This window comes from Schistocerca cancellata, chromosome 2 (genome assembly GCF_023864275.1).
Source record: "Schistocerca cancellata isolate TAMUIC-IGC-003103 chromosome 2, iqSchCanc2.1, whole genome shotgun sequence".
Taxonomy (NCBI): domain Eukaryota; kingdom Metazoa; phylum Arthropoda; class Insecta; order Orthoptera; family Acrididae; genus Schistocerca; species Schistocerca cancellata.
In genome coordinates, this window is record NC_064627.1 from 349829294 (window position 1) to 349845036 (window position 15743).

Below are 15743 nucleotides of genomic sequence, written 5' to 3' on the forward strand. Positions count from 1 at the left end.
CTGCTCGATAACGATGTGTTCAAAATCGGTGCATAACCTACACAAAAAGTTTTCCACAAAATCACAGATACTAAGCAAGGCACCTACCTGGCGAAAAGTGTAGTATCCGCAGGTACTTTTTTATTACAATAAATTTTGCAAAGCGTCCACTCTCTCTCTGCGGTATGATATACAGTATCAGTAGGTAAGCTCAAGGATAACACATAATTAAAAAAAAGGAACATTTATTACAAACGAAATAATTTAACACAAGAAATACAAGTGCTTGGCATTGGCAGTGTGTGGCATGGTGCGCTCTATGGCGAGCTGCGATGTTGGGGATCACAATGCGGCTGCGGCACGTTGCTGGGTAGATCGACGCAGCATCTGCGTGAACCCGATGCGTATGCTGAAGAAGTAAAAGACCTCCACCAGGCTCAGCACGCTGAAGCCCATGAAGAGGCCCAACAGACCGCCACAGTTCGCTGAAAAAAAAAAGAGGTGACGAGATTACTCATTCCCATAACTTGACTGTTTAGCAGCAAACAATCCTGTTGTAAGAACATCCGCAACTGAGCATTATAGCAGAGATTGAAAATACCGCTTCAGTTGTAAATTTCATTATTTTCACACGCCCGGTTTTGGACTGTTATAAGCCCTTCCTCAGGTGTCGTACTGGAAATAGCAGAAGGCTTGAGATAATTTTCACACACCGCAACACAGATAAAACACAAAAGAACATTTTTCCCTAAAAAGTTCTGACAATTTTTAAGAAATATTCACAAACCCTGCCTGGGTAGGGAATATATACTAATGATATCACGACACTTAGGGTGTGCTGTGGTCCCCGAGCGCTGCGTGTACCAAGCGCGGTGAGCTGCCTCTGGGAGCAGAACAGGAAGTAGCGGACGCGAACGAGGAGGTTAATTAGTAAAAGTGCTGCCATCTATTGACGGAGAGAACAACTGGTGGCTACTAGCCCGGTCGTTCACAATTTGTATTTAGTCGTTTACATTTAAAATGAAGAAAAAAGATAAAAATTCACGATACGTGAGAGAGGCTATCGAAATTGATACCAAGTACGGACTCATCAAACGAGATTGCGGCTACAACTTCAGCAGGGCATGGGAAGAAGCATTGAATGTAAAAAGACGCTCAGCAAAGGAAACGAACTGGCGACTAGGGGGGACGAGGCAATCACACCGATGCCACCACAGACGCCGACGCCAGCGTCTCACCGACCGCTGACGCGCGGGCGCCGCGCGGACCGCGGAGAGAACGCCTCGCGAGGGGAGGGGACGTGAGACGGCCGCCCGCCCGCCCTCAGCAGCTCAGTTCGTCAGCGCACCTGACGATGGCGACATTTCTGATCGCCGAAATATTGTGCCCGTTGGACACTATGGTCCGGCAGTACACCCGTGGACTGTTCGAGCAAGAAATATGCCTGGAGGAACTGAAGAATCACAGTTTTCCAATTGTATGTGGCCGGTAGAAAGGCCACCATGGTGCATTAGTGTTTTTCGTGTTTAGAATTGTTACCAGGCCTGGTAGGGTATATAAGGAGCGTCAACTGCACCATATTTCTTGTAATGAGTATGAAGGACGTGGAGATGTTGCTTACTTATGTGAGGCAGCGTTATTGGCACTTGCCACAGTTGGAAACGGCCCTCATTGTGGGTCTCAGTTTGAACGGCTGCTCGAATCGTGGTGGCCCGATATTGGACTGTATGGGGACATGGCGGCCTGCATAATCGTCGTCGAGGTTCCTGTCTACCACGTCTGACCCCCGCAAAGTAGGAGCGCCGTGTTGTGCACGAGGAACACTGTACATCCTTCACATCTGCATCCGTCATCCAAGAATAAATAAAAGAGTCCCTGCGACGTTTTGTGACATCCCGCACCATTGGTGGTAGACTAATAGCAGCCGTACTACGAGGTGCATTCAAGTTCTAAGGCCTCCGATTTTTTTTCTAATTAACTACTCACCCGAAATCGATGAAACTGGCGTTACTTCTCGATGTAATCGCCCTGCAGACGTACACATTTTTCACAACGCTGACGCCATTATTCCATGGCAGCGGCGAAGGCTTCTTTAGGAGTCTGTTTTGACCACTGGAAAATCGCTGAGGCAATAACAGCACGGCTGGTGAATGTGCGGCCACGGAGAGTGTCTTTCATTGTTGGAAAAAGCCAAAAGTCACTAGGAGCCAGGCCAGGTGAGTAGGGAGCATGAGGAATCACTTCAAAGTTGTTATCACGAAGAAACTGTTGCGTAACGTTAGCTCGATGTGCGGGTGCGTTGTCTTGGTGAAACAGCACACGCGCAGCCCTTCCCGGACGTTTTTGTTGCAGTGCAGGAAGGAATTTGTTCTTCAAAACATTTTCGTAGGATGCACCTGTTACCGTAGTGCCCTTTGCAACGCAATGGGTAAGGATTACGCCCTCGCTGTCCCAGAACATGGACACCGTCATTTTTTCAGCACTGGCGGTTACCCGAAATTTTTTTGGTGGCGGTGAATCTGTGTGCTTCCATTGAGCTGACTGGCGCTTTGTTTCTGGATTGAAAAATGGCATCCACGTCTCATCCATTGTCACAACCGACGAAAAGAAAGTCCAATTCGTGCTGTCGTTGCGCGTCAACATTGCTTGGCAACATGCCACACGGGCAGCCATGTGGTCGTCCGTCAGCATTCGTGGCACCCACCTGGATGACACTTTTCGCATTTTCAGGTCGTCATGCAGGATTGTGTGCACAGAACCCACAGAAATGCCAACTCTGGAGGCGATCTGTTCAACAGTCATTCGGCGATCCCCCAAAACAATTCTCTCCACTTTCTCGATCATGTCGTCAGACCGGCTTGTGCGAGCTCAAGGTTGTTTCGGTTTGTTGTCACACGATGTTCTGCCTTCATTAAACTGTCGCACCCACGAACGCACTTTCGACACATCCATAACTCCATCACCACATGTCTGCTTCAACTGTCGATGAATTTCAGTTGGTTTCACACCACGCAAATTCAGAAAACGAATGATTGCACGCTGTTCAAGAAAGGAAAACGTCGCCATTTTAAGTATTTAAAACAGTTCTCATTCTCGCCGCTGGCGGTAAAATTCCATCTGCCGTACGGTGCTGCCATCTCTGGGACGTATTGACAATGAACGCGGCCTCATTTTAAAACAATGCGCATGTTTCTATCTCTTTCCAGCCTGGAGAAAAAAAATCGGAGGCCTTAGAACTTGAATGTACCTCGTAATGAACTGACGTCGTATGCGCAGGCTGCTGGAAACACGACAACACAAACGGCAGCGTTTGGGATGGTGTTGTGACCAGAGTGCAAGGGCTTCTGGTGAACAGCATCGCACTGGGTTCAGCGATGAATCGTATTCTGTGCTACTGTGGATGAGCATGGTCGGTGAATATAGCGGGAGAGTTTCTGTTCTCCACAGCGTGGGTGCAGTTGAAAGTGAATTCCATCTCTAAGGTTATGCAGGAACTGGACTTAAGTGCCGACACGTCAAGGCTGTAATTGACGAAGTTGTTGCCTCAGTTGTGGAAAAAGCAGTGCCGCAAGGGACAAAAACTGATAATAATATTTTAATTACAGGAGCCACTATCGACCGTCACTAGTTAAAACAACAGACACTAGGGCTAGGGAAAGTAAGTTCCGATTGATCGCGAAAGGATACCACTATGATAATCAGAAATATTTTATCTGCAACAGTTAGCTACAGATTCCAGCCACTGCTCTACATAGTTACCAATCCGACTAAGACATCTGTCTAGCGTATTACCAACTTTCCAGTACCCTCGTCATAGAAGCCAGCCACCTGTGCTTCCCGCCAATTCTCTGCGTTCATCTATAGCTCGTCGTCTGTGCGAAAATGTTGTCTTCAAAGCCAGTAGTTAATGTGAGCAGAGATGAAACACGGAGATAATTACCGGCTGTAGCGCCGGTGATCAAACACTTCCCATCGAAAACGCTGCAGGAGCATCTTCTTTGCCCCTGCAGATTCCGACCGAGAATTGTCACGAAGTAGGAAGCGTATGACAGTTATGTAATGTGCGCTGCATAACATCAGGCAAAATCTCTCACCAGGACCTTATACTTGGCGGGAGACACCATTTTCTACGCATCTTTATGTGCTCACAATTCGCTTAGAACTGAAAAGAGTAAAGTGATGCAACCGTCAGGCATACTAGAGACACTGTCGAACGCTTTATTAGATTTTCATAGTGGTTTCCATTTCTTTACCGATCGGAACTTACTTTCCGAATATCCCTCGTATATGTGTCACAGTACAAGAAAACACTCTCCGCGCAAATACTGAAGCGGTAAGCCCTCATACTATCATGACACTTTCTCTCTACAGGGTTCAGACACCACCGACCGACCGTATACCTCAGCCTACGGTTCAGCCTTTGGATATAGCATGGGCGCAGGAACAACACTGTTGACTCAACATTGCATTATAGTTAGGCAAGGATCTACCACATATGGCACGCTACTCACCAGAGGTGCAAATAACTGAAAAGTTAAAAATAAAACAATTGTATCAAAATTCCCAGATACGACATGCAACGGTAGAGACTCTTCACACGGAGATAGAGACGGTACCTGGATGCTTTTCGAAATGCATTGGCCAAAAGGCACTACGCCTAGCCGCAATTTTTGGGACGCAAACAAAAGCTACACATTACTTATGGCGTGTATATAAAATAATGTCCGTCAGGGATGTGTACACCATACTATGGGAACTGACTGTAAATTTGGTAAAGGTCTCGAAGTATTATCACCGGCTTCCAGCAACTGAATAGTATTTGTAGTAAAGGAATCGAAATATCACACTGCATTACCTTCCACAAGAATACGGATACCGTCTGAAGAAGCATGTTAGTGGCAATTACTTACCTAACGGCAGTTAGCACAGGAAGGAGTAACGGAAAATTTTGGAAATTTGTGATAAGTTACTATGGGACCAAACTGCTAAGGTCATCGGGCCCTAGGCTTACACACTACTTAATATAACTTAATCTAACTTACGCTAAGAACAACACACACACACATGCCCGAGGGCGGACTCGAGCCTCCGACGGGGGCAGCCGTGCGAAGCTTGACAATGCGCCCTAGACCGCTCGGCTACGCCGTGCGGCGGGGTAACGGATGGGAAATTTAATAATCTCGGAAAACGACTGAAAATTTGCATTTTACTGATGCATGAAGTATGGAGAGATACTGAACTGGCCTAAGAGAGTATAAAAGCAGTCAGAATGATTACTACTACTACTACTACTACTACTGCTACTAGCAGCATAATTACTGCTCTCCCTTCTCATCCTACCCATGCCCTACTCGTAGTAGTAATAGTAGTAGTAGTAATAGTAGTAGTAGTAGAAGTAGTAGTAGTAGTAATAGTAGCGGAACATTGTATCGTACTTTATAAAAACGCAGGCACTGTAATATCGTATTAATCCGCCGACATTGGTCAAGCGACTTTCAAGTAAAATGTCTCACCTGTACGGGAATATACACAATGGAAGTAGGGATACAGGTTGTAGATGTTTTGATGACATTATGGAAGTTTCGGGCTGGCCGTGAGTCGTGCACGGATAGCCAAATGGCGCCGGCACCATAGCTCAATGCGTTCGGTCAGAGGGCTAGCTGCCCTCTGTAATAATAATAAAAAAAACATTAACGGATCAACGAACAACCTTAAAGGATATTATCGGACGTCCGCCCCGAACAAATTCAACGAAGAATATAGAACAAAATGAGATAAAAATAAAAATGGTAAGGCGACCGCTCGTGGTAAGCTGGAAATTCGTGTTCGAGTTCCGGTCAGATACAAATTTTCGTTTTTGTCATTCAATTCTACAGCTGATGGTTGTCTATATTCGCAAGTGCAGATACATTTAAGTCAGCATAAAAGTTTACCCGTACAACAATCGTAATAATCATTAATTGTAATAATAATAATAATAATAATAATAATAATAAAATCAGAACGGAAAGAAGGAAAACAGCAGACATGGAAGCGAGAAATGTCTACAATAAAAATATTATTCTACTGATGTTAAATTAAAGCGTTATAACACAGTTGTAAAATCAGGAGTCCTCTATGGATCGGAAAACTACTTTTACATGAGCGTAAAATGGGATCAGAAGATTTAGAAAAAAAACATGAATCGTGCGCATAAAGTTGGCTTCAATCAAGAATGAAGATGGAAACTGAGTTTTGAGACTAAATAAGGACTTACATTCACTCTGGCGTAAAATAACACATCCTATTAGGCTAAGACGTATTTAAAGCTACAGACACGTAGAGAGTATGTAGGAAAACAGATTAACAAAGAAGATCAACATAATCTTCCAAATCTGGAAAACAGACAATGAAAATGAGTAGGGAAGCAGGATAAAAAAGGAAGTAGAAATAATGCAGACTGAATGGAGACGTTGGTCAACGAAGACAAATTCAGAACAGAAATCAAGGTAAAAGGTTTTCAGGGAGATCAAATAAACAGGAAAACTACTGGAGTCATCTGGTCACATGAGAGGAAAAGAGCTCATTCTAAGAAAGTGGAAGAATTTTGGAATAGGATGAAGGAAAATAAGTAGCTTTCTTGACGTGGGCCTTAGTTGGCCTGACACTAAATGATATAATAATAGTAATAGTAATAATAATAATAACAATAAACAGTCACAATAGGCTTGACTGGCAGCAAATGCAGCCATTTAAGAGACTGTATAGTAATGATTGTCATTCGGGGACTGCAAACTGTCTTTCGTCAACATTATAGATAAATGTAGGATATCCAGGTGCCAATGAAATTATTATGACCTTACGTAAAATGATTATACGAGCCATTAACAGCCCATAGATCGCGCATTACACTGAAAAATGTTTGACTTGGTGCTGTATTTGTGTAAGGAGCTACTCTAAGGGGTCGTGGAACAATAGCAATACTAATGAAACGCTGCTGCTGTCGCTAATGGGTATATTACTAAGTACACGACCGGTTTAGGCCTTCATAATTGGGCCATTTATGTTGAGAAGCAACGTCGTGTAAAGACCGAAACCGGTCGTGGACTTAAGGTGTCTACTTCAAAGTGAAAAGTGTTTCAATTAGCTGAACACAATTGCAGAGTAACAGCGCCCTCTGAACACAGAAAGTAATAATAGCAAGACCGTTCCCGGAAATTAGAATCACTGTACAGAGTATGGCATATCAGAAGAATGGGATTTACAACATTCCGGCTGAGTCTACTCGCTTGTTGATTTACTTCTACTTACACTTGGAGATGTTAAGGATTAAAACCACGGTTCCGTCGGGGCTGTAATAATTGGTCAGGAATTCGTATTTATGTCAGCACAACTGGTATTAGAGATCATTGAGAAGTGACTCCAAGAGGCAGTCAATTTTCTATGTTTTCTTTTTCTGCCTTTATCTCTTACTAACGACCTGACGCATTCAACGCAAATAGGACGACAGCTCAGCTTATCTGATCACTCTACTCAGTTTGCAACCACTTACACGTTCTTCTACAAGTTACAATCTTCTTTCCTTTATTTCGTTGGGAGCATTTCTGACGCTTAAGTACAGACAATGTCGCTACCTAAGACTTTTCCTTTAACTTCATAATTATGCAAACTGGAAATTGTATGATCCTCCTCACATCGAAATTGTAATTGTTCCACCACATTTCAGGACCAAAACAACATACCTTAAAAAAAATTTCTGACAGTAATAAAACCTACGAAAGACATTTGATTTGGTTTCCACTTTCGTTTCATCCCCATGTGTTACTTATATAACCTACAATTACAATTTTTGTGATGATATTAAATGGTCGATGGAGACAGATACAGATTATTCCATATAAATTTTCTAAATTATAGTAGGAAGTGGATTAGTTACCAATGAAATCGGTGACTCCATACAACTCGGAACGGCGACTTGGGATGAACTGGTTGTCCTTAAAGTACACGTTAAGCGATGACATACGGTACCTGAAAATGAACAGCATATTGTCTATGTTATTCTGGTAATAATATTTTCAGTAACTCTAGACATCACGTCATTCAGTTTGAGTCATAGTAATAAAGAAGATAAGCTCCAGTTTGGTAACATTTCGGTAGTATTTACAACAAAGAACCAAAGAAACTGGTACACCTGCCTAATATCGTTTGGGCCCCCGCGAGCACGCAGAAGTGCGGCAACACGACGTAGCATGGAATCGACTAATGTCTGAAGTAGTGCTGGAGGGAACTGACGCCATGAATCCTGCAGGGCTCTTCATAAATCCGTAAGAGTACGGCACGTTGCAAGGCATCCCAGATATGCTCAATAATGTTCATGTCTGGGGAATTTGGCTGCCAGTGGAAGCGCTTAAACTCAGAAGAGTGTTCCTGGAGTCACTCTGCAGAAATTCTGAACGTGTGAGGTGTCGCAGGGTCCTGCTGGAATGGCCCAAGTCCATCGGAATGTACAGTGGACATGAATGGATGCAGGAGATCAGACAGGATGCTTACGTACGTGTCACCTGTCAGAATCGTATCTAGACGTATCAAGAGTCTCATATCACTCCAACTGCACACGCCCCACACTGTTACAGAGCCTCCACCAGCTCGAACAGTCCCCTGCTGACATGCAGGGTCCATGGATTCATGACGTTGTCTCCATACCCGTACACGTCCATCCGGGCGATAAAATTTGAAACAAGAGTCGTCCGACGGGCAAAATTTTTCCAGTCATGAACAGTCCAGTGTCGTTGTTAACGGGCCTAGGAGAGCGTAAAGCTTTGTGTCGTGCGATCATCAGGGGTACAGGAGTAGGCCTTCGGCTCCGAAAGCCCATATCGACGACCTTTCGTTGACTGGTTCGGACGCTGGCACTTGCTGATGGCCCAGCATTGAAATGTGCAGCAGTTTTCGGGAAGGTTGCGCTTCTGTCACGTTAAACGATTGCTTTCAGTCGTTGTTAGCCGGTTCTTGGGGGATCTTTTTCCGGCCTCAGCGATTGCGGGGATTTGATATTTGTCTGTTTCCTGATATTCACGGTACACTCGTGAAATGGTCGTAAGGGAAAATCCCCACTTCATCGCCACCTCGAAGGTGCTGTGTCCCATGGATCGTGCGCCGATTATAACACCACGTTCAAACTCACTTTCATCTCGATAACCTGCCACTGTAGCGCCAGTAACCAATCTAACAACTGCGCCAGACATTAGCTGTCGTACATAGGCGTTGCCGACCGCAGCGCCGTTTGCTGCCCATCTACATATCTCTGTATTTGAATACGCATGCCTATACGAGTTTCTTTGACGCTTCAGTGTATATAAGTATAATGTTTATTTACATAAATAATAGAAAATAATCTGTTGTACTAGTTGCTCTATGCGAGAAGCTCTGCAGCATCCGTAACGCTCTTCGTACAACAGCGAAAATTGGTACTAATAGTGCCTCTGTTGAGCACTTTCATTATGACCTAAAAAAAATGGTTTACGTGACAACGATGTAGTCTAAAACAAATGTAAATTTTGAGGAAACTGAACAGTGTGGAATATTCAGATTCAACTGCAGGCTTTTGGGTTAAAATTTTTTCGCATTAGATAGGTTATTGGTGAACTATAGGATGACTTCAAACAAAGACATTACAGCATGATATACACCAATACACTCAGAATGGTTTCTTACTCTGAAGTGGAGGGTGCACTGAGTTGAAACTTCTTGGTAGATTAAAACTGCGTGCAGCATTGGGCCTCTAACGTGGGACATTTGCAGAGGCCCCAGGTCGAGTCCCTGTCCGGCACGTTTTAATCTACCAAGAAGATGCATACCAATCTGCCAGGAAGTTTCATATCAGCGCACACTCCGCTGCAGAGTGAAAATCTCATTCTGGAAACATCCCCCAGGCTGTGGCTAAGCCATGTCTCCGCAGTATCCTTTCTTTCAGGAGTGCTAGTTCTGCAAGGTTCGCAGGAGAGCTTCTGTAAAGTTTCGAAGTTAGGAGACGAGATATTGGCAGAAGTGAGGCTCTGGGTACCGGGCGTGAGTCATGCTTCGGTAGCTCAGATGGTAGAGCACTTACCCGCGAAAGGCAAAGGTCACGAGTTCGAGTCTCGGTCGGGCACACAGATTTAATCTTCCAGGAAGTGTCATATCAGCGCACACTCCGCTGCAGAGTGAAAATCTCATTCTGCTAAGATGCATACCGATAAACTGTTTTGTAAAACAGGTAAAATATGAATGATTCAAAGTGAATAATTATGGGATATAGAAAATGTTGGCTAAATTAGTCAATTTTTTTTTCTTTGAATCTTCGTTCACTGTTCTCACGTCATATATGAGACATAAAGTTCAAAATTTGTGACGGCTGTAATACAGTAATCAGAAATAGATAACTATTTACTCGGATGTACGGACCTGCTAAGAAAGGAACGGCTATATCAGTGTTTCTGGTACTCGTAAAAAAAGGGAAAAATACAGTTTGGAAGAAGACCTGGCATCAAAAGACTGGCGAACGGAGCCTTCCCCAAAAGAGACCTGCTACTGCCCCTAGTGAAGTCATATCTCTCGGTCTATGCACAGGCGCAGATATGACAGTGCTAACAGTATGTGGTGTAATTTATGGTACGCCAACTCGCTGCAAACGGCCAGTAAAAGATTGAGCATTTCTCACAGAGTGCATAACAGATGTATCGGAAATGGGGAGGGGTATTAGAATTGTACACATTTCTTACATATATTACCTTACATTATCTCGAAGAAAAGTTGGATTCAAAGCGAGTGTTTGAAAACTTGCTCCATATTCGAGTTTTTGTAAAGTACGTAGACTTTCTTCATGTAATTTTAGACACTCTGACTCTGTGCTACGTGGCACCGAAAAACAGAGGGTGCGTAGATAGGCCTCCTGTGCCCCATCTGATTGTCGATGATCGTCCGCCTCTCGTGGTCTCGCGGTAGCGTTCTCGCTTCCCGAGCACGGGGTCCCGGGTTCGATTCCCGGCGGGGTCAGGGATTTTCACCTGCCTCGAGATGATTGGGCGTTTGTGTTGTACTCATCATTTCATCATCATCCAGGAAAGTGGCGAAATTGGACTGAGCAAAGATTGGGTAATTGTACGGGCGCTGATAACCACGCAGTTGAGCGCCCCACAAACCAAAACATCATCAAAACATCATCATTGTCGATGATCGTCACAAATGAATCACTAACACTACAACCCTTTGGAGAATATATATTATATCGTGATGTCACTGAAGCAAACCTCTTCATTTAACACTTACATCCAAGCGTAATGTTTTATATTTTAGTTTATTTTCCGGTACGGGTAGAGAGCCCATTTTCTTGTGATCTCATCACACGAAATTTTCACCTGTGTTCTGTAACACGCTATTGAAATAGTAGGCTGTTCTGTCAAGCGTCGCTGGCTTAGTTGTAGTATCGACTCTCTCTCTCTTGCGGCCCTATTGCCAATATCTACGAGGAAAAGCTGGTATCTGTGGGCTGTGTTCTTAGGTCTTTGCTTGCCGATGTATGCACGGTGTTACAAAAAGGTACGGCCAAACTTTCAGGAAACATTCTTCACATACAAAGAAAGAAAATATATTATGTGGACATATGTCCGGAAACGCTTACTTTCCATGTTAGAGCTCATTTTATTACTTCTCTTCAAATCGCATTAATCATTGAATGGAAATACACAGCAACAGAACGTACCAGCGTGACTTCAAACACTTTGTTCCAGGAAATGCTCAAAATGTCCTCCGTTAGCGAGGATACATGCATCCACCCTCCGTCGCAGGGAATCCCTGATGCGCTGATGCAGCCCTGGAGAATGGCGTATTGTATCACAGTCGTCCACAATACGAGCACGAAGTCTCTACATTTGGTACCCGGGTTGCGTAGACAAGAGCTTTCAAATGCCCCCATAAATGAAAGTCAAGACGGTTGAGGTCAAGAGAGCGTGGAGGCCATGGAATTGGTCCGCCCCTACCAATCCATCGGTCACAGAATCTGTTGTTGAGAAGCGTACGAATACTTGACTGAAATGTGCAGGAGCTCCATCGTGCATGAACCACATGTTGTGTCGTACTTGTAAAGGCACATGTTCTAGCAGCACAGGTAGAGTATCCCGTATGAAATCATGATAACGTGCTCCATTGAGTGTAGGTGGAAGGACATGGGGCCCAATCGTCACCAACAATGCCCGCCCAAATGTTCACAGAAAATCTGTGTTGATGACGTGATTGCACAATTGCGTGCGGATTCTCGCCAGCCCACACATGTTGATTGTGAAAATTTACAATTTGATCACGTTGCAATGAAGTCTCATGCGTAAAGAGAACATTTGCACTGAAATGAGGATTGGCACGTTGTTGGATGAACCATTCGCAGACGTGTACCCGTGGAGGCCAATCAGCTGCTGATAGTGCCTGCACACGCTGTACATGGTACGGAAACAACTGGTTCTCCCGTAGCACTCTCCATACAGTGACGTGGTCAACGCTACCTTGTACAGCAGCAACTTCTCTGACGCTGACATTAGGGTTATCGTCAACTGCACGAAGAATTGCCTCCTCCATTGCAGGTGTACTCGTCGTCCTAGGTCTTCCCCAGTCGCGAGTCATAGGCTGGAATGTTCCGTGTTCCCTAAGACGCCGATCAATTGCTTCGAACGTCTTCCTGTCGGGACACCTTCGTTCTGGAAATCTGTCTCGATACAAACGAACCGCGTCATGGCTATTGCCCCGTGGTAATCCATACATCAAATGGGCATCTGCCAACACCGCATTTGTAAACATTGCACTGACTGCAAAACCACGTTCGTGATGAACGTACTGATGTGCTTGATGATAGTACTGTAGAGCAATGAGTCGCATGTCAACACAAGCACCGAAGTCAACATTACTTTCCTTCCGTTGGGCCAACTGGCGGAGAATCGAGGAAGTACAGTACTTGCTGACGAAACTAAAATGAGCTCTAACATGGAAATTAAGCGTTTCCGGACACATGTCCACTTAACATCTTTTCTTTATTTATGTGTGAGGAATGTTTCCTGAAAGTTTGGCCGTACCTTTTTGTAACACCCTGTATACAGGGTGGTCCATTGATAGTGACCGAGCCAAATATCTCACGAAATAAGCATCAAACAAAAAAAACTACAAAGAACGAAATTCGTCTATCTTGAAGGGGGAATCCAGATGACGCTATGGTTGCCTGCTACATGGCGCAGCCATAGGTCAAACGGATATCAACTGCGTTTTTTAAAATACGAACGCCCATTTTTATTACATATTCGTGTAGTACGTAAAGAAATATGAATGTTTTAGTTGGACCACTTTTTTCGCTTTGTGATAGATGGGGCTGTAATAGTCACAAACGTATAAGTACGTGGCATCACGTAACATTCCGCCAGTGCGGACGGTATTTGCTTCGCGATGCATTACCCGTATTAAAATGGACCGTTAACCAATTGCGGAAACTGTCGATATCGTGTTGATGTATAGCTATTGTGATCAAAATGCCCAACGGGCGTGTGCTATGTATGCTGCTCGGTCTCCTGGACGACATCATCCAAGTGTCCTGATCGTTCGCAGGATAGTTACGTTATTTAAGGAAACAGGAAGTGTTCATCCACATGTGAAACGTCAACCACGACCTGCAACAAATGATGATGCCCAAGTAGGTGTTTTAGCTGCAGTCGCGGCTAATCCACACATCAGTAGCGCGATAATCGGGAATCTCAAAAACGTCATTGTTGAGAACACTACATCAACAACGATTGCACCCGTACCATATTTCTATGCACCAGGAATTGCATGGCGACGACTTTGAACGTGATGCACAGTTCTGCCACTGGGCACGGGATTAGCCGAGCGGTCTGAGGCGCTGCAGTCATGGACTGTGCGGCTGCTCCTGGAGGAGGTTCGAATCCTCCCTCGGGCATGGGTGTGTGTGTGTTCGTCTTTAGGATAATTTAGATTAAGTAGTTTGTAAGCTTAGGGACTGATGACCTTAGCAGTTAAGTCCCATAAGATTTCACACACACACATTTAGAAATTACGGGACCATGACAGATTTTTTGCACGCGTTCTATTTAGCGACGAAGCGTCATTCACCAACTGAGGTAACGTAAACCGTCATGATATGCACTATTGGGCAACGGAAAATCCACGATGGCTGCGACAAATGGGACATCAGCGACCTTGGGGGGTTAATGTATGGTGGGGCATTACGGGAGGAAGGATGATTGGCCCCCATTTTATCGATGGGAATTTAAATGGTGCAATGTATGCTGATTTCCTACGTAATGTTCTACCGATGTTACTACAAGATGTTGCACTGCATGACAGAATGGTGACGTACTGCCAACATGATGGATGTCCGGCACATAGCTCGCGTGTGGTTGAAGCGGTGTTTAATAGCATATATCATGACAGGTGGATTGGTCGTCGAAGCACAATACCATGGCCCGCACGATCACCGGATCTGACATCCCCGAATTTCTTTCTGTGGGGAAAGTTGAAGGATATTTGCTATCGTGATCCACCGACAACGCCTGACAACATGCGTCAGCGCATTGTCAATTCATGTGCGGACATTACGGAATGCGAACTACTCGCTGTTGAGGGGAATGTCGTTACACGTATTGCCAGATGCGTTGAGGTTGACGGACATCATTTTGAGCATTTATTCCATTAATGTGGTATTTACAGGTAATCACGCTGTAACAGCATGAGTTCTCAGAAATGATAAATTCACAAAGGTACATGTATCACATTGGAACAACCGAAATAAATGTTCAAACGTATCTACATTCTGTTTTTTAGCTTAAGAAACCTACCTGTTACCAACAGTTCGTCTATAATTGTGAGACTTATGTTTGTGACTATTATAGCGCCATCTATCAGAAAGCGAAAAAAGTGGTCCAACTAAAACATTCATATTCCTTTCAGAAAGCGAAAAAAGTGGTCCAACTAAAACATTCATATTCCTTACGTACTACACGAATATGTAATAAAAAATGGGGGTTCCTATTTTAAAAAAAACGCAGTTGATATCCGTTTGACCTATGGCAGCGCCATCTAGCGGGCCAACCATTGCGCAATCTGGTTTCCCCCTTCAAGCAAGACAAGTTTCGTTCTTTGTAGTTTTTTCGTTTGACCCTTATTTCGTTAGATACCTGGTCACGATCAATGGACCACCCTGTATAAGGGGTTCGCTGGCCCGAGAGAAAGGCACGAAGTTTGGGGATTGGCGGTAGCCTCGCGACAAGAGGCGGTCACGAGGCCCGAGCGGTCGAAGCCACGAGCTGCGCAAAGATGGCCTGCGCAGAGCGAAGATGCCGGAGTTCTTCACTGGGGTCAGCGTCGACTACAAGCAGCAGGCCAACATTCCGTCGGTTGGTTGGCAACATTCGTGTCGGACGACCGCTCGTGGCCTGGCTGCCCTCTTCTACCTGGCTTTCATCGGCACCACTCACTAACTGCTGAGACGTACCGTGGAACCATGGAACTGCTTGTTGATAAAGGGGCATAACATTCCGTAGCCCTTGTGGTGTTTTTTTCATTATCTACCTGCCCCCTCCCCCATTATTATATTCTGGTTTGTACCCGACCCTTAGTGTTTTAATCGATTGGCTCTTTGGTCGTAAATATAGGCAGAGTACTGTACCTAGACACTAGTTGTCGTCTGAAAATTTGTCCCGCTATTATATTCCCTCTCTTTTCTGGTTCGTACCCGATTATTAATGTTCTAATTA

General features: G+C 44.5%; 1 protein-coding gene across 1 annotated transcript in view; it reads right to left on the bottom strand.

Moving 5' to 3' along the window:
* Positions 1–269: 269 nt before the first annotated feature.
* The window catches only part of LOC126153937 (pickpocket protein 28-like), a 164765-nt gene continuing 149291 nt past the window's right edge, over positions 270–15743 (bottom strand). Inside the window, exons 10-11 of the mRNA XM_049916103.1 lie at positions 7895–7986; positions 270–464 (exon numbers count right to left, since the gene is read on the bottom strand). Of these exons, the coding sequence (XP_049772060.1) occupies positions 322–464; positions 7895–7986 (235 nt within the window). The 3' untranslated portion in view covers positions 270–321. The remainder of the gene's footprint in view (positions 465–7894; positions 7987–15743) is intronic.